Raw genomic sequence first — 25148 nt, 5'->3', positions numbered from 1 at the left:
TTGTAATTGTATTGTAACTTGAAGGCTAGAATAATAAACATTAGTAGCAGGTGCAATTTACAGGTAGTTTGCTTTTTTAAAATGTTGTGCAGGCCAAATCTGGTCTCTAACAATCATAAATTTGTGTAACATCAACGATACACATGTTTAAGATGTATAGTATTCTGTTTCTTATCTGAATGGCACGATAGCCAACTCTTTGTAGTTTTTCTTACTGGTATTCTATATATTTATCAGTGGGAAGTGACATCCTGATTGATCCATTGTACGATAAAGTGGAGATCTGCCGTCTCACTCTGTTAAAAACATTTAAATGTATATGTTGTACAATTTCAGCAAATACTCATCGAGCATTTAATAAGTGGAAAATTTTGTGCTACTTCTGTGCTAGTTCTGTGTGCAATGTGTAGGATGCAAACACATGGCTTATTTCCTGAAAGAATTGTAACCTTCCAGTTTTATAAATCTGACAAGCTATATTGTACTTTAAATCTAGAGATGTTCACTTACCCAATTTTGAGGTTAAAATATCTGTTATTTGGGGTGTCTGGCTGTCTCAGTTGGTAGAGCATGCGACTCTTGATCATGAGTTTAACCCCCACATCGGGTATAGAGCTTACTTAAAAAAATAGATAAAATAAGTGTTACTTGATTGATAATTTGCTATATAACAAAGAACTATGATTTTGAGAAAAAATAAAATAAAACTACCATGGCCAAGTTTTTTCTTCTCATTTTTTTGCATTTTCTATGAATAAATAAACATTTTTGTTTCATTCAATAGAGATTACTTATTATTTTGTGATAATTGTAGATTTACTTACAGTTATAAGAAATAGTGAAGAGATTGTGTTCCTTGTACCCAGTGTTCTTCAATAATACCTTGTAAAACTATACTACAAAATCACGCCAGAATATTGACCGATATCCAGCAGTCTTGTTCAGATGTCTTCAATATTACTTATATTTCATTGTATTTGTGTGTGTGTGTGTGTGTGTGTGTGTGTGTTTGTGTGTTTAGTTCAGTGCAATTCTATCTATCAAGACTCAGTTTGTGTTATACCAGCATAGCCTACATACAGAATAGCTCCATAGCCACAGGGAAGCCTCATGTTGCCCGTGTATGACCATTTCCACTCCCCTCCCCCTTGCATCTTTAACCCTGTCAACCATTAATCTGTTCTCCATTTCTATCATTTTGTCATTCCAAGAATCTTATGTATATCTATATGGAAATATATTATTTATATATATATGGAATCATTTAGTACATAACCTTTTGGATTGTCTTTTTTACTCTGTATTATTATCTAGAGATTCATCCAGTTTGTTGTATCAATAATCGTTCTTTTTTTATTAATGAATAGTGTTTCCTGGTAAGGATGTGCCACAGATTGCTTAACCATTCACCAGGTGAAGGATATCTGGGCTGTTTCCATTTTGGACTATTATAAATAAGGCTGCATGAACATTCATGTATAGGTTTTTATGTGAACATAAATCTCCATTTTATCTGGGATGAATGTCCAAGAGTACAATTGCTGGGTGGTATGGTAATTGAATGGTTACTTTTATAACTATTTTCCAGAGTAGCTATACTATTTGACATTCCTCCAGCAAAGTAGGAAAGATCCAGTTTTCTTCACCCTTGCCAGCATTTAATGTTGTCACCATTTAAATTTTAAGTGTGTAGTGATATCACATTGGTTTCTTTAATAATTTTTTTTAAAGTGTATTTATTTTGAGAGAGAAAGAGACCCAGCACGAGTGGGGGAGTGGCAGAGAGAGATGGACAGAGAGTTCCAAGCAGGCTCCACATTGTCAGTGCAGAACTCGACACAGGGCTCAAACTCATAAACTGTGAGATCATGACCTGAGTCGAGATCCAGTCAGATGCTAAAACAACTGAACCAGCCAGGCTCCCCACATTGTGGTTTTAATCTGCATTTTCTTAATAGCTAATAGCAATTCTTTGCATGGTCTTGTTTGCCACCTGTATATCCTTTGCTGTAAAATGTCTTTTTATGTCTTTGGCCCACTTTCTAATTGGATTGGGTTTTTTGTTGTTGTTGTTGTTAGTTTTTTGCTTTGGGTTGTTTGGGTGTTTATCTGTTTGTTTGTTTTTTACTGTTGACTTTTAAGAGTTCTTCCTGTATTCCAGATACTAACTTTTTCTTGGATTGCAAATATTTGTAAATTTGTTTGCAAATATTTTCTCCTGGTCTACTGATTGTATTTTCATTCTCTAATGTATATACTGAATTAACAAATACTTGTGTTCAATCTGACTATCCTCATACAATTTGTATTTTCCTCTCCTCAGTCACATTTTCTTTCTTTATCATCTAACATAAACATGCATTCTGCCTATCATTTTTTTACACATGGCCTAATTATGTTTAATAAAACTATTCCTCTGATATTTTGCTTTTTTTTTTGGTTAAACAATTTTGGAGGTTGGAGGTTGCAACTCATACTAATGATATATTAGGCACTAGGTACATCTATTTACAAAGAGGTGAAATAATTTAGCTTTCTTACTTTATGTGCCAAAGTTCAAACAACCAGTTGGAAAATGGAAAATGGAATTATATATATGCTGGATATTATGAAGTCAATACTTTATTTGAAATATTTAAAATAATATCCATATGATTATTAGATTTGTAAAATCACCTAATTAGTATGCTTACTACGGTGTACTAACAAGAGTGATTATATCTTATTTTGATGTAAGGGATTCCTTTTCTTAGAATTTTAAGAAATGTCAAATTCTTCTGTTGTGTCCACAACTGCTCTCCAAATGTGTGTTTTATTGTAAATGTTGCCTTTTATTCTTTTTTACTTTCATTGAAAACAACCCAACGGTTTCTGTGAATGAGGGAATGTTTTGTTTACTTTGGCTTTTCTTCCCGTGTTTTAAACTTTTTTTTTCAGCTTTTGTTTTGTGTTTTGTTTATATGGAAGACTATATTTTGCTTTCATTTCTTTATCTTTTATTTTTAGCAAGCATGGGAGTATACTCTTGCTTATACTTTGGGAAAGAGAACACCCTATATATGGCTTAATCAACATCGTAAACCCTTTTCTTTCTTTCCCATTGACTCTTGGATATGTGCATTATTGGAAACATGTGTGCTTTAGTGGCATATATTTTTGAGTCTAATTAGCTGCCTGCCTGTAATCAGGACTATATCAACTGTTGTCATTCTAAATGTTTCCTTTCTTTTTTTCAAACACATTTGCCTGATTGACCTTTTTTTTTTTTCTCTGTCTTTCTATGGGGCTGCTCCAGGAGCCATGGCTAATCATCTTATAAGCAATGCTCTGCTTCGTCCGCATGGTACTAACAATCCCTATAATACATTGCTTGGGGAACCGGCGGTCTGTAACAACCCTTCTGTCAGCATGTACAACGCACAAGGTGTGCTGGAGTTTATCTTAATTTTTTCAAGTGAGAGTCCCATTTTATGTAGCTTTTATGGCCACATTCTATTTTGCGTTCTTTCCACTGCCTTTTCTTTCTTTTGGAAGCAGACACACAGACTCCCTTTGCCTTCCACCCCTCTTGGTGCTTTTATTTTCCATTTTCCTTAGGTTTCCTTTAGTAACAAATGGTTTCCCTCCTTCTGATAAACAAATGCTTAATTCACCAATACGTGTTTGTTTCTCTGTAATGTTTATAAAATGTATTGTGTCGTGTCAGTGCTTGTCTTGTTGTTGATCGATTTCTATATTAAACACCTATGTATGTATTTTGAGAAATGAGAATTTGCCTAAGGTAAGTAAAATAAAGACTTGATTCGATAGTCTTAATGGTATAAGATCAAGAAAGTAATCTTTGTTATGCCATGAAGAATACTCTAGGTGCAAGGCATCAGTGCTGTTGAAAGCACTTAGATCAGCTCCATGGAAAATTACATTGAGCTAAGCCATGGAGAAAAGATCCATTCCGTTTGCTATTGAACTGAACAATATCAAGTTAGGTTCCACGCTAGCCTGCCATTGCCTGTGTGAGTGACTCAGGACAGTCGGGACTTTTTTTCCTGCTGTGGCTACGTGTGAAAAACAAAGCTTTGGGATACGGTTCTTCTGAATGATATGAAAATTTAATTACTTTAAATGATATAAAATTTTAATTACATCCCAAACAAGCATAAATCTCTTTAAAACCACTTACAATATGAGTGTTTGGACAGGCATTACCTTCTCTAAGAATAAAGATGTACTGGGGCACAAGAAATTAAAACAATTCATATCATTTGGAAGAAACCACAGGAAAAAAATTAGTCAAATAAAACTTTCCTAAAAGAAAAGTCCTAGTTAGGGATCCACTTATGTAATATTATATCTGAAAGAAAATTCACTATAACAAAGAGACTTAAAAGTGGTTGTTTGAAGTTGGATGTGACAGATTAGCAGTATATTAACTTTCCTAGGCAATTCTGAATAAAATTTCTATTATTCTTTATGGGAATCTCTGTGTTTTCTTTTCCTTCTCAGTCAGAGATAAAAGATTAGTGGCATGAGTGTGTAAAACTTGGTGTGAGTGGCCATCCCATGAAAGTTTGCTTGTTGCAGAACTGAAATTGGGTGTCTAACAACCTTCTGAGTTTCCCAGATACCTTGCCAGGGACAAAGGATGATTTTAAATTATTTCAAAAATTCTGAAGTCAGTAATACAGAGTGATTTCAGGAATATGCTCAAACTGTATCTCAGCAGGATGAAGTAATTAGCGAATTTTTGAATTATCAAGTTTCAGAAGGCCTGCATGTCTAAGAATCAGACTTTGAGAATCAAAAGCAGGGATAGAGCTCACGAATTCTCTTCACCACATTGCTGACATTCTGTCAGCCTGTGCCCATTTCCTTTAATGGGACCCTTCTCCCCTCAGGATTTCATACATTCAATTGTTGAAATGCTCCATTTGTTATGTATATTTTTTCCTTCCACTGAGCTGAAATTTGCCTCTGACCATGATGCTTTGATTTGCCTTCTAGAGCAAGGAAGAGCAAAGTATTCTGCTGTGTCAATCCTTTTAAATACTTTGAAAGCAATTGATCTAGCTTCTTTGAGTCCTCCATTTCCCCAGTAAAACCACCCCGGTGCCATCAATAGGAGATAGTTTCTGGGTCCTTCCTGGTGGTTCCCTCTCTAAATTGTCTCTCCTCTGTCAATGTCCCTATTTTATTGTGGCCCTCAGTGAAGTGTACATAACACTTGTATATTTCACAACATAACAAATGTGGCTTAACAGAACAAGTCAGCAGACCTTCTACAGGCTTGGGTTTTTTGTTTTTTGTTTTTAAATTAGGTTAAGTTACAGATAATTGTGTCATTATAAACATTTTGCAATGTGCTGACATCTTAGTAAGTTTTCAGTGATGTTAAGTGAAGATTTATACTATATCTGCAAATTAAATCTATTCTACATTATTCACTTTATGCAAAGAGTTGGAAAAACACTGAAAATTGTTTTACTTATTGAATATTGTTTCAGAACATGTAAAAATTTAGACCACATTTTGTTTAGCGTTTTTGATTATTCAGATATAATTTCTAATGTCTTATGTAACAAAAACTAACAATTATTAATCTATATGTCTTCCCTAATTCAATATCTGCTTTCTTGTCCTGTTTTATTTTTACTGGAATCATAAATTAGGCGATTTTTCTAAGGATGGAACACTATTGTAAACACTATCAAAGTGAAATTCTGTAGATGCAAATTTAAAGTAATACCATATACATATAAGGTTTTATTCCTGTGGAATTTATTACTGGATATTGCTATTACGATGATCAATAAATACACAAATGATGCTTCTGAATGGGTTTATTGTTTTTCCCAGCAAATTAAATACTACTGACTTTTCTTAAAAACAAGAGCAAATAATTTTATTAATGTTTCTCAGAGTCAGAGGTGAAATTATTTAATGGCTTAATGTTTTAATATTTTTTAAGATATTAAACTATGGTAGTGCTTAAAATCATTCTTTTTACCACTGACCCCAAATAAATCTTAGTGATTGTCATATTGCTACTAATCTTATGCTTTCAGATGAATGCACTTAATATTCTTACTGGCAAGGGGAAATCTTACATGAAATATAGGTGGCTCGGTATGTACTGGAGTGGTTTATGTTGAAGTACCACTTGGTTCTGTTCTATTGGGTCCTCTAATTCAGTTGCATTAAGACCATCCAAGCAAAGGAGCATTCAGATATAAGTATCCATATTTGTTTGTAATGCCTTTATTTAAAATATGTAGAGATGTGTTCATAGAGTTACTGAAGCATATAGAGTTAGGAATAAAGATGAATAATATGCTTTTATTATATCGGATTGAGATTCTATCTGTGGACATTTTTGAAAACTTCATGCGTTGTATTTCTGGACCATTATATTCTTATCAGGATTAGAAAATTCAATTTTTGCAAGATAAATCTTGTTATAGATTAACCTATCAAGACACCATATAGAGCCAAAGTCATGATTTCACAAAATAATTTACATTTTAAAGTAACTAATTCTACCATAGAACTTAAAGAAAGACATACCCTTAGGACAGGATATAATGAAGAATACATGATAGGTGGTAAGAATACAAGATTATATTATAAAATATGTAAATAAATGTTCTATGATGGCTTCAAAGCCTAAGGCAGGTGGAAGAACTAGATAGTAGGGCACAGAGGAAATCTACAAGATTTTCTTTTTGATTTCAGTTCTTCCACTGTTAGCAGGGTGGAGTTAGATAAGGTTCAGCCTATTTTGGCTGGAGTTCCCTCATCTCTGAGAAGCAGGAGTTGAGCTTCAGTTATCTCTCATAGGCTTTCCAGTTCTAAAATTCTGTCATTTAAGGAAGGAGCCATAATGAGCTTACAAACGATTTGCATCTGTTAGTATACTGGTTTGGCTCTTTATTTCAAATTATTTTTTCTAAAGCTATTTTGAAACTTTATTAAGAGAACCTTCCTCTCCATCTTGAAATAAAGTCAGTCTTTTTTCTGAAAAGCAAATCAACTTTTAAGTGCAAAAACCATCTCTTAAAGGAATGGTGAAATTCTAACAAGCTGGAATCTCCTGAAACGATCTAGCCCAATGAATTTCCTGGTTTTGATTTTAGGATGATTTAACCTTCCTGTAAACAAAATCAGCAAGAGCCGTCCTTCATGACCTGATTAAAATAGGAGTGTTTTTTAAAAAATAATTTTGCCAGGATTGTTTTTTAAAGGATCAGTTCTAAAAATGTTTGATTGCATGATTGTGCAAGAATCCAGAAGAAAACCGGACACTGATGGTGGTATTTTTCTTCCCCTCCTGTTGTCTTGATACAGAATAACAGTTGGATTTAACCATTTTCTTTTTTCAAAGTTACACGACTTTTGACTATGAGCTCCAGAAATGACAGTTCTGATCAGTATTATTCACAAATGATAAGAAGCATTTGGATAGTTATAATGGGGGAAATATAACCTTTTTACATGGAAAAAAAGATTCATAAAGGAAAAAAGACACAAATATGGAAACCTACAACTGTGTTTTTTTCCTCTGTGTACATGCTAAAGATTTTATTTATAATTTTAGTGAAAAATTTTAAAATTAAATAACATTTCTTAGAAGCAGGTATGTTCAAACCTACATACACATAAATATATGCAATATTGAAATGCAGTTGTGGGAATCGTCATGGCTTGCCTTCAAATCTTTACTCTCCTTGGTTGGTGTGATAATCTTAACTTTAAAATAGACGTGTTTTTGTTTAAAATTTGTTATAAACTGTAGAAACGCTTATTAAAGACTCATTTTATTAGCATGTGTTAAGGGGGGGTTCTTATTTTCTGACTAACATTTCAGTATTTTTAATTATGATAAACCATGTAACACAGACTCATGAATTTGGGGGCAGTGGAAATTATTTCCTTTGACTCTTTTTTCTGCATATCATCAATTTGCTTTTTACTCATGTTTCTTCTACTGTCGCTGTAAGCTTACTTGTTGTTTTTTCTTTCCTTTTCTTCATGCTGTCGTTTAGAGCCCTACAGAGAGACAAGTATGGGAGTAAAGCTAAACATTGCATATCAAATGTAATTTTTTTTAGTTCACTTTTATTGCATCACATATAGATGATGTAGTTATTAAAAACAGTTCATCTCACAATTTAAAAACTAAAGAGCCTATGAATCGACTTATATAAATTTACGTTAATAGAGATTAGACGCTTTTGTTGTCTGATTCTTTTACTGTGTCACATAATCAACATAGTTGTTAAGTCTCATGTAATGTTTGTGTGAGTTAAATTGTTTTTAAATTAAGCATTTATTTTTGCTAAGTAATTCATAAGCTTTTATTTTTTATTACTACATTCCATCATACACATATATGTCACATGCAGCATATCCACTTTATTTTACTATGGTTGTTTCCAACCTGTACCTAATGCATTGACAACAGAAGTAATACACACGTTTCAATGCATCAGTCACTCAGCCATAACCATCATGCATACCATGGCAGCCTCCACAGCAGCAGTCACCCATCACATATGGCCCTTTAAAGAACATTTACTTTTATTTTTCTTAACATTGTGGATTTGTCTACAAGATATCTTATAACATGAAAATAAATCGCTTCACCCTATGTCTGTGATGGCTGCTTTTTAATGAATTTTATGCATTGCTGTCTTTAGAAACTGTTACTTGAATACAGAGTGTGCAGCAAAAGTCCATATATAAATTGATACATTTGGGACACTTTATTTAAACCAGCAAAGAAGGAGTTCAGTTTTGATAAACATAACTGCATCACAGATATAGAATGAATGTTATATTTTCACAAGTTAGCAGTGTATTGAGAAGTTTAATAGAATTCTTCAATTAATTGTTCTGTAAAGAAATATCCTTTCTTACTTATGAGTATTGGTTAAATGTTTGTGTTTTATTTTCTTTCGTGGTTGCATTTGAACTGATTTTGGAACTATTATAGATTCTTGGATTTCTGTTCATTCAAGAGAATGCAAAAACCTTGAAGAAGCATGTGGTTAAATTTTATTTCACTGCAACTATTTCTTCCCAGAATAAAATGTTCAATCTCTTTTAAATTCAAAGTTTAATATGCACACAAAGTCATCACTCATTATGACATGGAATCTTTAATACTGACACTATGTTTTTAGGAATCAGATACCTGTGTCTTTACACATTCTTTTGTAGTATTACCTAATGACCCTAAATAATCACTAAAGGGTTAATATGTAGAAAATGATATTAGAAAGTAAATCTAAATATTTTTGTTTTGAAAGTTCCTAGATGCATATTATTTTGATGTGCCATTTATTTGACTAAGCATTATTTCATGACTACATCATTTTGACAAATTTAACATAATCCTTTTGTGGTTTTGTGTGTAGGAATTATGTTTAATCTTGCAAAATTATATATCAAATTATTAGAAGCTGCTTGATTCTTTCACTTTTGACCAGAATATTCAAAGTACCACACATGAATTATGTTAATATTATGCCTATTTTAATGTTAAAACAACATGTAAAATTAAAGGTAATGAATTATTAAACTGACTTTGATGTGTATAAATTGAAAGCTATGAATGATTACACCAAAATTTTGCGTTATTTTTTTTCTAAGTTATAACCAAATATGTTTCAAATAGTGTCAGGCAATGTTTGTGTGGAAACTACAAATTTATAGGTTTTTTATTTTAAAGAATTATTTTAGATACTTTTCCATTTATAAGGTTCCTATCAATTGTCCCCAAGTGTATATAAAAATGTGTACATATAGACTTAATAGTATGTTTTGTTTCCAAACATTTTATAATTAATTAAACGTGCTAGCAATTTATACATACTTCATAGTCGGATGTTTCTGCCTTTGTGTTTGTGTGTGTGTTCTGTGGCCAAATGGATGTAAATGTCATAGTGTTTTGTAATCTTTTTCAGAGGGGCTTCTGAACAATGCCAGGGATACAAGTGTCATGGATACTCTACCACTGAATGGTAACCATGGCAATAGTTACAGCATTGCCAGTGGCGAATACCTGAGCAACTGTGTGCAAATCATAGACCGTGGCTATAACCACAATGAGACCGCCCTAGAGAAAAAGATTCTGAAGGAACTCACTTCCAACTATATCCCGTCTTACCTGAACAACCACGAGCGCTCCAGTGAACAGAACAGGAATCTGATGAACAAGCTGGTGAATAACCTTGGCAGTGGGAGTGAAGATGATGCCATTGTCCTGGATGACGCCACCTCCTTCAACCACGAGGAGAGTTTGGGCCTGGAACTCATTCATGAGGAATCTGATGCTCCTTTGCTTCCCCCAAGAGTCTACTCCACAGAGAACCACCAGCCACACCATTACACCAGAAGGCGGCTCCCCCAAGACCACAGTGAGAGTTTTTTCCCTTTGCTAACCAACGAGCACACAGAAGATCTCCAGTCACCCCATAGGGACTCTCTGTACACCAGCATGCCAGCACTGGCTGGTGTGCCTGCCACAGAGAGCGTTACCACCAGCACCCAGACCGAACCCCCACCGGCCAAATGTGGTGATGCCGAAGATGTTTACTACAAAAGCATGCCAAACCTAGGCTCCAGAAACCACGTCCATCAGCTGCACACCTACTATCAGCTAGGTCGCGGTAGCAGTGATGGATTTATAGTTCCTCCAAACAAAGATGGGACCCCTCCAGAGGGAAGTTCAAAAGGACCAGCTCATTTGGTCACTAGTCTATAGAAGATGACACAGAAATTGAAACCAACAAAACTGCTAACACCTGGTTGACTGTTCTGAATTGATATAAGCAGTGGTAATAATGTGTGTACTCCTAAATCTTTATGCTGTTCTTGAAAGACAAACACAAACTTTCAGACTTTTTTTTTTTTTTTAACTGGGATTTTTAGGTCAGCCCAGGGGAGAAAGATAACTGCTGAAATTCCCCTGTGCCCTCTCCTTTCTTGTCTTTTCCCCCTCAGATGGAGACTTCATTATGTTAATGAACGAGATATGAAGAAAATGGCGCTCATTGTGGCCTTGTTGAATTATGTTGTGTTTGTTCTAACATCTCTGATGCTCTGTTACTATAATTACAAGGACCTGATTTTTAAAAGGCCAGAACAGTTGTTTGACATTAGTAACAATGCTGCATCTAGATTGGAGTGCTGCACAAACAAACATAAAAACAAAGCAAAACTGTATCACATAGTGGTTTTTAGTCACTCACAACCTGAATTCACCACAGTGGGAATAGCTGTGGAATACAAAATAAAACAACAAATTAATAATGAAATGGAGGGGAATTCTAGAATTATATGCTAAATGCATATTTTATGATTTGCTGTATTAACTGATGATAAAACTAATGGCAGAAAAAAAATTGAACAATTTCTATGTAATGTACAGATACTAGCATTGCACATATAGTCAGCTTTCTGTTCCTCCAGAATTTGAGTCCTGTTAATGTAGTGGAAAAAAAGAGATATTTTTTCTTTTTCTTTCGTGCTGGTCTTGCAAGTTTGTCTGCCAGTAAGAGAGCAAAGTTTCCTTCCTTCCTTCCTTTTCTTTCTTCCTTCATTTTCTTTGCTTTTTCTTCTCTTTTTCCTTTCTTTTTTTCTTTCCTTTTATTTTTCCTTTATTTTTTCTTTAAAATTTCACCTGGCAAAATAAATAAATAAATAAATAAATGAAACTATCACTTTATAAGAATCATTTTCTAGTAATGCAAACAAATTATTTTTTACAAAAAAATAAAATAAATAAAATTAGACTTCCTTCCCTCACTATATATCTTTATTCAGTCAGAATATTTCCAAGAGCATTTTTGCAGATTAGAGCAGGACGAACTTTTATGTTTACAGTGTACATCTGTTGTAATGCAAAGTATATTTGGCAAGCAGTTCATCACCAAGACAGTAGCTATGATTCTAGAAGTCAAGAGGCGTCAATAGAACTAGTGGGGCTTCTGCATGTGAAAAAAAAACGGTATCCCATAGGCATTAAAGTGCTGAATGCTCAGTCTGATCCCCAAGTGGGCACCCGCACTACCAATTTTTAAAGGAAATTCACTCCCTTGTAGTAAGAAATGAAAGGTCAAGTTATTTTGAAGTGATTTTTTTAAACTCTTCTGTTTATTAACAGGAAAATTTATTTATTTGACAGGATTTTAAGTAATGTAGGAATACAAGAGGTAAATTAGCAGCACATATAATTTTTTTTTAAATTTATGATCCATTTTGTATGGTCTCAAAGTTGGATGACCTCATTACTAATATTTGTTGTAAAAGTGAAACTTGTTTGCCAACCAATAAACAACTGATTGAGATTTAGAAGATATTGTTTTGATGTATGTACTATATGATGAATTATTCTTTTCATTTTTCTCGTCTTTCCTTCTGTTTTCATTATATATACTTTGCTAATCGATTACTCTATGGCCCAAATGAGCCATGCAATAGAAATCAGATCTGCCTAGAAGAATAACCTAAGCACAAAATTTTACCATTTTTGCAGACAAAGTAAACCAGAAAAATGGGATGGGCATGTTTATGTTGAATGAAATAAGATGCATAACTTACTTTTAAGCAGGTTAATATCAGCTACTATGTGCTTATTTTATAAGCAGCAGCCATCATGCTTACTATAAAAACCAGCTTCAATCAGAGATTTATGTATTGAATTGAAGAGGGGTGAGTCACTTATTTTCCTTTCCTGTAAGTTCTATTTTGATGTCAGAAATTTAAAGTCATTCAGTTGGCTCAAAGCTGCCAGTTTAATGGCAAAGAGAATATCCATTTTATAAAGATAGTAGAAGACATTTTTATGCTAATTTTTCTTGCCCCATATATGAAACAAAGTCCTTTCAAAGAAACTTTCTAGATCTCCAATTACTGAAGAACCTTTACCAGCAGTGTCTAAACGTAGAGTCCCTTCTAGAGCAAAGCTAGAATGAATTTGCCAAATTGTAATTTATTTTGTAGTGTATGATATTTTGGTGACTTCTTCCCCCCCCCCCCAAATCTGAACACCACCCACCTAGTAATTAATTTCTTAAATTAAGATGAGATGGAATAGTTTATGGAATAACCAGTAATCTCTATATAGTTTAAGAATATATGACAAAAGAAAGAATTCTGTGCTGGGCCAGAGTACATCATAATCTTAATATTCACCTCAGAATATTTTATGCATCATTCCTTTTTAAGTCTCTAGAATTGTTCTTGAGTTGCAGGAGAACCTCAAGCTTTAATGGTAATTAGGTTTTCACATCCCACACTGTGGCAATATTAGCACCTGAAAGGTGGTTTGCCTATCTGTTGCATAGAATACATCTGGTAATGAAAAAGCCCCTTTTAGACAACTTGTCTAAAGTTGGCCTGTGGATTATGAGCGCTTATGCTTGTTTCGCCAATTCAGCAGAGATCTATATGAAAGCAGCTCGTCAGTAAGAAGCTAGTTTCACAGAACAATGGGGAAACTACCTCAAGTCAGCTTGCTGAGGCTGCCAATTCTGATTTTCTGATATTGCTACCTCCCTGCCCGCTATCTTTTATGTGTCATTACATGGAATTTGAAACAGGTAGCCTCCCCAGCTTTACACAGACCAACTGAAGAAAATCACTTGAATACATAACTGGTGCGGAAGGCCATTTAGGACTGTCAGTTACTACCAAGCCCTTGCATAAAGATGAAAGGGTGAGATGTTTGAATTCGAATACATCACAATTGATGTGCTATCAGAGAGACAAGATCCCAAAGACTTTTACAGAAAGAGATTGTTCCCTCAAGTTTTATGTGACTATACTGAAACAAAACAGTAGATATAGGAGCTAATTATGTGTACATTTCAATAGAAATTTGTGTATATCTAACATGTATTCATTTAGTCCTTTTTATACTAGCAAGGCTTGAGTTCCTAAACTTGACTTTTTTTCACATGTATTTTCATGCATAGCTATTGATAAATTAATAATTTTTAAAAAGTTTATTGTTTTTTTACCACCTTTGGTTGACTATACTTCAATACCCTGTGCCATTCATGACTTACTTATCTGCCTACTTCTGATATGCTTATCTGAAATTCTATAAAAAACTAAATTTTCATCAAGCAGACGGACTGTACCTACATAACACATCATTTGGGTAGCTGGAAGTAAAAGTTATGCCAATAAAACAAACCAATCATTATTTCCTAGTAAAATAATATTTTTGTAATATTTTACTCTCGAGCTTTTTTTTTTTTTTTTCTTTTGAGGTCTATCTCCCAAGGTACTTTGCAGGACACTAGCTAACAGATCTCATGTCTAGTTGACTCACAGACTGTTGGATTGTTGCACAGCCCATGTTCCTAACTGATAATATTTATGGAGAAAACTACATTTTGTGAAGGAAAAATAGATTTGAATTTCAATTTAAGTTTTTGAACATCCCTCAAGTTCCACTCTATTAAAAGTAAAAAATACTATAGTTGAATAATAAATTGCCATGCTTAAATAATCATGACAAGAAAGAACTTGCATGAGAACAATTATGTCAAAGTGAAAATAATCAGGAAACTGTATTAATAAAATGTAGATAATGGAAATATCCTTAACTTCCTATCAGGCAAATTCACAAAGACTCAAAACTAAAGTGTAGTTTATGATATATACTTTTAAAATCCCCATTAACCTAAAAATGTCAACATATTGTTAAAAGATCTTTAAGATTTAGTGTTTTTAAAAAATTAATTTAGTTGGTGTGACAAAACTTTTCATGGTAATAGAGATAAACATATAAGAGAATTAGTAATAGTCATATAGAACCCATGGACTTAATTTTAGCCAGTATCTTCAGCTTTTTGCCCCACACATGTTCCAATCCATTGACAAAGGTTTACTTAGTTTAAAAAATGACATTAAAAACTTTTAAAGACTGACTTTCTGCAGTATAGAGAACAAAAGGGAGAGGAAAACCAGTTTCTGGGTTGTCTAAAGATCAACTCCAGACTAATCAATAATCAGCTCCTATTAGTGAAAGAAACATTTGTTTTCAGAAGTTGTGCGTTAGTATTATACCAAAGTGCTACTGCTTGAGGTGTTTTAGAAAAAACAAAAACACTACAGAACTACTATACTACTACAGATTTAGAGAGAGAAAGAAAGAAACCCAGACTCTAATTTGATTTTGAGCAATTCTAAAAATATTGACAAGAATGTCCTTTCTTCTGTTACAAAACTATTTGCGATAAAATAACAACATGTACGATCTTCCTAGTATATTGTAGTACCAAGGCATTAAGATTTGATGAGTTCATGTTTAGTGGTTCATAATTATAACTCACAACATAAACAATTACTATGCATTTCTAAAAATACTTTACATACAACCTCTGTTAGATTTCTGCACATTAATAAATTAGGAACATGGGAGCACAAGAGTGAAACAGCAACATTAGAAAATAGCTTATGGAAGCATTTTTGTGCAAATGAATTCTACGTGGAAAGCTTCTTTGAGCTCATAAAATAGATTTGATGGATCCCAACCAGAAATTCAAGTTTGTAATCAGCAAATACATACTTCTGAAGCCATCTGAAAAATATTGATAAATATCTAAATTTTCATTTCTAAATTAAAATGTTGGTAGCTGCTTCTTTCCTGCTTAGGCCATAAGAGGAATCTTTCCTATTTTCTAATTAACCTGATTAGTTTCTACTTCACTTTTGCTTTAAAAGGGAAATCAATCTTTAACTTTCACCTATACACTTACTTACATACTTTGATTCCTTTTATTTACAGCTTGCAGAAGAAATAGCTTGTTTACAATATTGCAAACTTTGTGATTTTTGCAATATAACAGGTAGTTACTATAGTTTTGCATATTTTCATTTTCAATAAACTTATTGCCCTACCCTCTTTACAAAAATTAAAAGCACGTCTCCAACATCCAGGACCTGTAGGTTATTATTCAAATGTCTTCGTTTCAGCTATGTTTTGATGTTTCTTTCTCTCTCTTAATAGTATGTCACACAAACTTTTTTCATTTCACTTGTGTCCCATCAGAGTATTTCAAAGGTAAAGGCAAACTATGGTTTTTAAGAAGGCACGTGAAAGGAGAACTTTGATTTATAATGAAGAAGTTGAGGAAGACTACACAAGGGAAAACCCTCTGTTGGGATAAGCAAGTCTTTTCCATCACAATATGAACAGAAGAAGGGCAGATCCAAGTTGGCATACTTATGGTGAGGCAGCAGGACCTAAATTCGAGTTCAAAAGAAAAAAAAATTCCAGGAAAAAATAATGAAATTGTTTAGAGTGGTAAAAACTTAACAGTGTAACAAATGCTACTGGTGTGTTAAAACAAAAATTGAAGTATACCATATGATAATTTTATCCTGCTGTTTACACAGGAAACTCTAAACACGTTCAGCACTCCTTAGATATTTCTTGTCTAGCCACACCTTGTCTCAAGGACACATGAATATTTTATAAATGTTTCTTAAATATAAGTATTTTGCCTCAATTCACTTTCACTCTCTAATCTGCTTATTCTATTGTATGCCAACACAGTTAATGCTACCAGTAGCTATGCACCTTTTAGAGCTTTATTATGAATCTTTCTAATAAACATTCAATTAATATTAAATTGGAATTACGTACATTGTGCAAAATAATCCGTAACCAAGCAATATTCATATTACAGGCTAATTTATTATATATATGAATATTACATTGAGACTGAACAAATAATTACACAGCTGAAAATATTACTCTCAAGTCCTTTCTCTCTTCAATTATTGTAGTCAATTCGTAAAATTCTGCAGACAGTTGTATGACATGTATCAAAGTACTCCATAATCCAAATGTGTCTAAAAGTATTCCCAATGCTTCTTTCATTCTAGAATGCTAAAGAAAAGAGCTTGAAAGAAGAGGAAAGGAAAGCCGACTCCTAAGGATCTAATTTAGATTAGCATTGCCATTCAGAATGAGTGATTTTAAAATGAGAATGTTCCACTCTGTGATCTGAGGTTATTAAAATTTTACAGTTAGTCCAATATTGGAGGATTTTAAATTTAAAAAGAGTTAAGTCTGTCTCAATGGCCCAAGACTGCAGAATTTCACACTACATTGGCAAGGAAATGTGTTTGAAATCCATACCTGAAGTAGCTTTTTAAAGGTTAAAAATTCCCTGATTCTTCTGAAGGTAAAACTGGTAAATGATCCTGGCTTCAAGATGAAATGGACTGGTTGACTTCAAAAAGTGGCAAAAATCAAGAATGTCATCAACCCTTTAATAGTAGGTAGAGGTCTTTGGGGATACAGAATACAGTGACTAGAACACAATGTCCTCTTCTGCTGACCACTGCCTCATGTTGGAGAGCATTTTTAATGCCTTGAATTTCAAGTTGTCACAATGTCTTATGTTTTAAATACCATCATGAATCAAGAAAGATGAGGAAAAAAACATTTAAAGTTGGTTTTCATGCCTCATTTCAGAATAAAGATTTCCTTTACCATTCTAAGTAATAAAAATGATGTGTCTTGAAACAGCTGTAGACAATCAGAATGTGTTCATTTATAAACAAGTCTTTGTATATTCTAACACTATTCTTTGCCTATGACCTCCAAAATCAGTAAGTGTAGAAAGAGTCAGCTGGATTTCCTTTCATTTGGCTTCTGTAAATGCATTGGAAGTAGAAGGATAATCTGGGACATTTTTCCACACTGGTTTCCCACTTGCCAATCATTAAATCTAATTCAAAATATATCTTTTTTTAAAAATGATAGTTTATTTTTAAAAATAACAACTAATTAAGTTATTTCTCATTGATAGGAACGATTTCTCTTTTTAGGAACAAGAATATAGCTATCGCAGGCTCTGGTCTCTTACCATTCTCATATATTTACATGTGGAATTAATCTTATCATATACACCTACCAGGTTTCTATCTATTGGATTTTTTTCCCTTGTACAACCTTTCCAACCTCTTTTTTTTTTTTTTCTTAAATGCTCTGTACAATCACATGTAAAATCATGAGCTACAAACCTCAATAAAAAATGTCAGTAAACAATAAGTGATGTAGTCACTGTTATTATATGGGAGTACCAAAACTTTGGTTTTGGGACAGTTTTTCAGACTGCAGGATAATTGAAACATAGACTCCTAATATATTTCCTTGCTATCCCTACACCCTGCCACCCTTCTCTTCACACATCCAAAGTAAAATGCAAGGGCTTTTATTCTTTTTTTCTCTTTTAATTTTTTCAGAGAGCTGCCACCACCCAAGGTATCTATGAGGTGATTTGTTCTTTCCAGAAAAGATAGGAAGTTAAATTAAGAACTGCGTGCCCTTAAAGTCTGCCGATACTGAGATGTAATCAAATGTAGTCATATCTGTCCCCTGATCTTATTTCTCCCCACCTCAAACTAGGGTATTGTTGGGTAGAAGTAAGGACAGTCAGTCACTGATGACTTTGGTGCACAGAAGACTACAGAGGTCTGTGCTGTGACACGCTTTTCCTCTTTTGAATAAAGGGCCCTATCAATATTAGTATATGTTGCGGATCACAAAGATAGACATTATATAATCATTTTGTAGTGTCAGGGATTCTGATTATTTAGTTTACTAACACTGAACATCAGAAAAATGAACAAAATATCAGCTGGGAAAATCTAATCCAGATATTTCTCCCTTATAATGTTAAAAATACATTTTCATAAGAGATATTTTGAAAAGAAATTAAGAGGAATCCTCAGATACTGAGTGCCCAGGATGTGCCTGGTACTTTGCATTGCTTCATTTAATCTTTCTAATAATACAGTGAAATGGATTTTTATTCATGCTCACTTTACAGAGGACATTGAAATTCAAATCTCACAGTCATAGAGCTAGTGAGTTTTGAAACACACTCTCGCAGTCTAAAGTCCATTTTGATTTTTTTTACAATGTTATACTGTATCAACTAAATGATTCGTTGAAAAAAAATTAACCCAACCCTTTTCATTTAAATAAGAAGCCGGGGTAACAGACAGCCAAGGAATCATTGAAAACATACAGAACCTACCTTTAAGACACTCAAAGTTTATGTAAACTCCATTTTACTTGGCAGACTGAGGTTTCACCAATTCTTTATCTTTGAACAAATTACTTTCCTAAGTTCATTTCTAAAGTAAATATAATATCTGAAAAAATAAACAAAACAATGTAAATACAATATCTATTTTGTATGTGATATATATGTGTAAAAGTGTATTACATATATAGCGTGATATATATGTATCACCATATATATATATATGCTGTACTTGGTGCACATGAAACCCTTATTTAGAAAATTCTGAAACACATTCTAAGTTAGTACTAGTATCTTGTTGTTTGTATTCTTACACCCTCACCCCCAATACACATAATGGATAAAGAATAGTACTATACACCCACATCAAATTCTAGTGAAAGGTTCACACTGATCTATAGGATTATTTCATCCCTTATCAAAGCAGCATAATAACTGCACGTTTCTCTGTCTTTATGTATGCAATTTCTCAGTATTTAATCTTTATAAAACGGTTTTAACAGCTGTACTTCTAGTGATCAAATACACCATTTTATAATCTGTTTTCAAATGGTCTTATTTGATGGAAAAAAATGGTTCTAAGTTTAATTAAATTTGGGAGATGCCAGATTAAGCAAAGTAAAATAGATATTTTTTTTAATTGCAGACTTCAGAGAACACACTGCAAAGAGTACTATATATTGCGCTCTTTCGTAAAACTATCTGGCCCTGAAATCCTCAAGGAACCTGAAGAGCAATGCATTGAGCACTATTAACCCATGGAACTCAGTTTGTGATGCACCACCCAAAATATTTTTCTTACAACTGAGTTTTTTTTCCCTAAGTGATTTATGTTAATGAAATACTGGAGGTGTGACGCCCTCCAATATTAATTTATAACTTTATAACTCATGATAAGATAATGTTATAGTAACATTATTTCCGCTAATGTCTGGTCCCAATCTTTAGGTGGAGGAAGAACAATTCATGAAATGAGTCCTGCTGTAAGAATTCTGCCCTAACCATTGACTCCCTTCCTTTTAGCATAGTCCCCTATCTTCTAATGCTACCTGTCCATTTGGCTACAGCAACTGGAGACAGAGTTCATTCTCAACAACTGTGATTCTCATTTATAAAGTGCACATGAATAACATGAGAATCTTGTTAAAATGCAAATTTGGGGAGCATGTGGGTGGCTCAGTCAGTTAAGTGTTCGACTTGGGCTTCAGTCATGATCTGCCCTGTCGGGCTCTGTGCTGACAGTTCAGATCCTGGAGCTTGCTTCGGATTGTGTCTCCTTCTCTCTCTCTCTCTCTCTCTCTGCCCTCCCCCATTCGTGCTCTGTCTCTCTGTCTCAAAAATAATAAATAAACATTAAAAAATAATGCAAATTTTGATTTGTGTTACTCCGGTAGTCTGGGGTTTCAATCTCAAACAAGCGCTCACACATTTGCGTGGCCACTCCTCCCAATACCAAGGTTTTCGACTGTCTCGTTCTGTTTCTTCCCCAGTAACACATTATGCCTTAGGGTATTTTTCCCCTGTTTTTTTTGGATACTAAGGGATATACACACACTGTGTGTGTGTGTTTCTGTGTTTGTGTCTATATGTAATTGCATGTATATGTAAAAGACATATATGTAGCAATTGCCTATAAGAAAGATCTTAGCAAAGTGGAATTTTCCTCATTAACATTATATATAACACACTAGAAATATTAGAAAAATTTAAACGAATTTTTTGAGTATGTAAAAGAGTTCATTGTTGCAGTTAGAGATACTTGCTGGTCTTCTATTTGTATGTAGAATGGGAAATAGTCACACAGGTAGATGCAGCAAAAATTGAAAAGTTAAAGAATGCCCAGAAAGTTACATCATCTTGAATTTTATAGATAAATCCGTTTCTAAAAATAGTTATAATTATGTGTTTCATTACAATACTAAAAAGTTTCTTGTTTATTGACAGTGACGAATCTTGTCTCAGTATAATATCTAATGAGGTGAAAGTCAGCTCACTGTTTTCTACTTACTTGGGATGCTTTACCTAGGATTCACTCCCAGTCACAGGATCAGAAAATATTAATATCTATCCCAAAGTATCAAGAATGTTAGGCTCTGAAGATGTTATGTATAAATTGAAATAAAAGATCTTGTCTATATTGGTAATTGTGTGTTAAGTGTGTTAAAGTCAAACACACCATGGTATTAAACACAAATGCCTGGATAATTATGAATTAGATTATAATGAACATGATCTTCAGATAATCACGATTCTTTAAAAAGCAAGAACCCTGTCTGATCTCCAAAATAATAATTCTCCTTATATTTCCAAATGGTGAAAATATCTCACTAAACCTCATTATTATTTTTATTTTGATATTCATGCTTTGCTTATATAAGATATGAGAATATGTATTTTATACTTAGTACATACTGTTGATTCTACCAATTAAGTCATGGTCTAGAAATTCACAGTTATTTTTAAATGTGGGGGGGCATTGTGGAAAGGTAAAGTGAATTAAAATATAAGCTTTATACGTCCTAAAGCTAGTAATTTCTCACATTCTTAGAAAGTCTTTAGCACAGTGGTGATTGTCACAATTTCATTGTAACTGATGAAAACAGAATTCCATTAATTCTGTTAATGCAGAAAAACCTACCAAGAAGAAATAGGAAAGTGAAAAAAGAATATAAACTTTCTTTTTATTTATTTTTTATTTTTTTTTCAACGTTTATTTATTTTTGGGACAGAGAGAGACAGAGCATGAACGGGGGAGGGGCACAGAGAGAGGGAGACACAGAATCGGAAACAGGCTCCAGGCTCTGAGCCATCAGCCCAGAGCCTGATGCGGGGCTCGAACTCACGGACCGCGAGATCGTGACCTGGCTGAAGTCCGACGCTTAACCGACTGCGCCACCCAGGCGCCCCTAAACTTTCTTTTTAAGCTTGGTCTTTTGTTTTAAAATTTTAAGTATAGCATGTTATTTTTCTATAATGTACAATTTTTAAATTAATGTGTTTACAGTTGTAAATTAAGTACATAGTTTCTGTAGTTTATAAATTGCCTAAAAGGTTAAAAATAATAACTAATAACATTTGGCTTTAAAAATTCAAATCGGAGTAATATCTAAGATTGAGGACTCAAGACTAATTCAAATCCCTGTGTAAACACAACTAATTCAATGTTATATTTTATTCACTTATTTTGAAAACAGAATGATATTAGCTTATTTTGCTATGTTTATATGTTAGTATGAGGGTCAATAAAATAGTTCAGTGTTTCCCAGCTCTGGCTTCAATTAGAATCACCTAGAGTATATTTAAAAAACAAATAGCCCATGTCTCACTCCATATCAATTAAATCAGAATCTCTAGGGATGGTGCCCAGGTATAAGTTAATTTTAAAAGCTCACAGGTGATTTAATGTGCAGTTTGGGCTAAGAATCGCAGAGTTAACTGTTTAATAAATATTGGATAAGTATCTGCATTAATCATGTTTAAATATTACACAACTTTTCTTTTTTTTTTTGAAGCAGGGAAGATGTATGGGAAAGACCAAAATAGTAAACTTCTTATCCTCAGATGAATCTAGTTAATCACCTAAATATGGTTTTCCTCCCAATTTATGAAAATGGATAACATATCGTTCAAATAAAATTCAGCTAGATTATTAATCATATATTTCATTATTTAATGAACGGAAGAAAAATTCTTTTTCAAAATATCTGGGTTCCTATCAATAGTTTCAAAGTCCATAAATATTATTATAGCAGAAAAAAAGTCAGTTATTAGTTTTACGTCAGGCAAAATTCACAGACACATATCAGGAATTGTTTACATGGATCAAAAGCTTCTTCAAGATTTCTCTGAATATTTGACTGTTATCAGACCATATATATACACGTGGTATTCAGCACAGTGTCACAGCTATCCCAAAATATCCTTGTTAAAGTGAATTCTAAATTCCCTAGATACTTAACACATAACGTTCATGGATAGAGTAACAGAGTGTCAAATAAGTTTTTATTCTCTTGGCAACTGATAAAATGCCTGCTTGGAGCACTGTCTTCAATAGGCTTTACCCAAAATTAGTAAGAAAGAATTCGATGATGGATTATTTGTATCTGTTACAATCAGGGAAGGGGACCAGAGGGGAAATGATCCAATTCACGTGCAATTTATATGCCCTCCCTGGGAGAGAAGCTGTGAATACAAATATCAGATGTTCCTATTTTAGAAGAACCTAGAGCCCTAACTCCTTTTTAAGAAACTTCTTATTCTTGCATGTAGTTGACATAACAATTACACTAGTTATAGTAATTTCAGGTGTGCCACATACTGATTTGACACTTGAATGCGTGTCTCATTGTTCACCACGGTAAGCGTACTCACCAAACAGCATTAGTATAATATTGACTATATTGCCTGCGCTGTACTTGTCATTGCCATGACTTATTTATTGTATAACTGGAAGTCGGGATCTCTTAATCCCCTTCACCGATTTTGCCCATGCTCCACCCCTTCTTTATGACGACAGCTACTTCAGTCATGCAATAATAGAAAATAGTGCACAAGGGAAGAAGAAAAGTTATTTACATCATTTATTCCACTTCTTCCACATGTTTGTTTTATGTTATCCACTGGGTTAAGTTTAGAATGATTTTCTATCCCATTATTTTTCATAAAGCCATACCTGAGCTCTTCTCTGCTCTAGCCGGTCATCACCTCCAGCTGACCACATCCCTGACCAGGATCCCTCACATTCGGCCTAAATTCCATCCAGTTCTCATAGAAATGTGGAAGCCTTTTTCTCTTTTATAATCTTTCCTACATATCAATCTCAGTCTGCCTCTTATGTTTAATCTTAGTCTTACTCTTTTCCCCCATTTGTTTCTGTGTTTTGTAAAGGTCATTTACATATTAATTGATGTTTCTCTGCTCCATGAATCAGCATCTTCTCTTAGCCTTGAGATCAACTCACCAGCCAGGACTTGTTCCCCTTCTTTCTAATTTTTAATATATTTTTTACTGTTCGTACATTTTTGAAAGAGAGACAGAGACAGTGTGAGCAGGGCAGAAGCAGAGAGAGAGGGAGACACAATCCGAAGCAGGCTCCAGGCTCTGAGCTGTCAGCACAGAGACCGATGCGGGGCTCGAACCCACAAGCCATGAGATCATGACCTGAGCCAAAGTCGGATGTCTAACCGACTGAGCCACTCAGGTGCCCCTGTTTCCCTGCTTTCTAAGCTACTCATTTATTTATTTTCCATGTACAGTGTAAATTCACAGAATTGCAGATGTGAAACAACCCTTGAAATCATTTTATTCAATCCCTTTACTTCACAGGTGAGTACACTGAGGACTACAGAGAACATGTGATTGTTCAATATCATACCTCATTCACACTGGAGCTAATTCTTGGATCAGAATTTCCTGATCAGTTCATTTCTTATCTTTTCTTCATATTTTCCTGGCTAAGTCCTCCTACTGCAATATGTCTGCCTCACATGTGATCTAGTTTCTCTTCTCTTACTAGAGTATTTTTTGAGATCCTTTGTCTCTATATTTTAATGTTTATTTATATATAGGAGAGAGACAGAGAGAGTGTGCAAGCAGGGGAGGGGCAGAGAGAGAGAGGGAGACACAGAATCGAGGCAGGCTCCAGGCTCCGAGCTGTCAGCACAGAACCCAAGGCGGGGCTCAATCTCACGGACCTTGAGATCATGACCTGAGTCTAAGTGGGACGCTTAACCTACTGAGTCACCCAGGCGCCCCTGAGAGCCTTTGGTTTTAAATAAAGAACCATAATTAAAACTTAGTTAAGCTAAACAAATAAAAACATAAAATACCTTTAATGAGATTTATTGACTCACCTTAATCGGGGAAGGAAAAGGTGAGGCAAGGGCTAATTGGAAACTAGACAATGAACACAAAGACTTTCCCTGTGTCTGATTTCTCTGTTTTTCCTTGTTTTCCCTATGAGCCAGCTTGATTTTTTTCCCACTAAGAGTCAGTATTTTATGGTGGCCGAGTGCCCAGGCTTTGAATACAGACTGCCTGGGTTGAAAGCATCCTTCTCCATTTTCTAGTTTT

General features: G+C 34.0%; 1 protein-coding gene across 36 annotated transcripts in view; it reads left to right on the top strand.

Annotated features, from left to right (window-relative positions):
• ADGRL3 (adhesion G protein-coupled receptor L3) overlaps window positions 1–18076 on the top strand; it is an 842607-nt gene extending 824531 nt beyond the window's left edge. For 10 of the 36 annotated variants that reach the window (XM_040482575.1, XM_040482534.1, XM_040482585.1 and 7 more), the window contains one exon: window positions 9963–18076. In XM_040482575.1, coding sequence (XP_040338509.1) covers window positions 9963–10762 — 800 coding nt within the window. In that variant the 3' untranslated portion in view covers window positions 10763–18076. Of the gene's footprint in view, window positions 1–3295; window positions 3425–8039; window positions 8092–9962 lie in introns of all 36 variants that reach the window. The other 26 variants (XM_040482516.1, XM_040482367.1, XM_040482436.1 and 23 more) reach the window with 5 other exon arrangements.
• Window positions 18077–25148: the final 7072 nt, after the last annotated feature.

Source organism: Herpailurus yagouaroundi, unplaced genomic scaffold (assembly GCF_014898765.1).
Source record: "Herpailurus yagouaroundi ecotype Mexico unplaced genomic scaffold, PumYag 28, whole genome shotgun sequence".
Lineage (NCBI taxonomy): Eukaryota > Metazoa > Chordata > Mammalia > Carnivora > Felidae > Herpailurus > Herpailurus yagouaroundi.
This window is presented reverse-complemented; position numbering and strand designations above follow the sequence as displayed.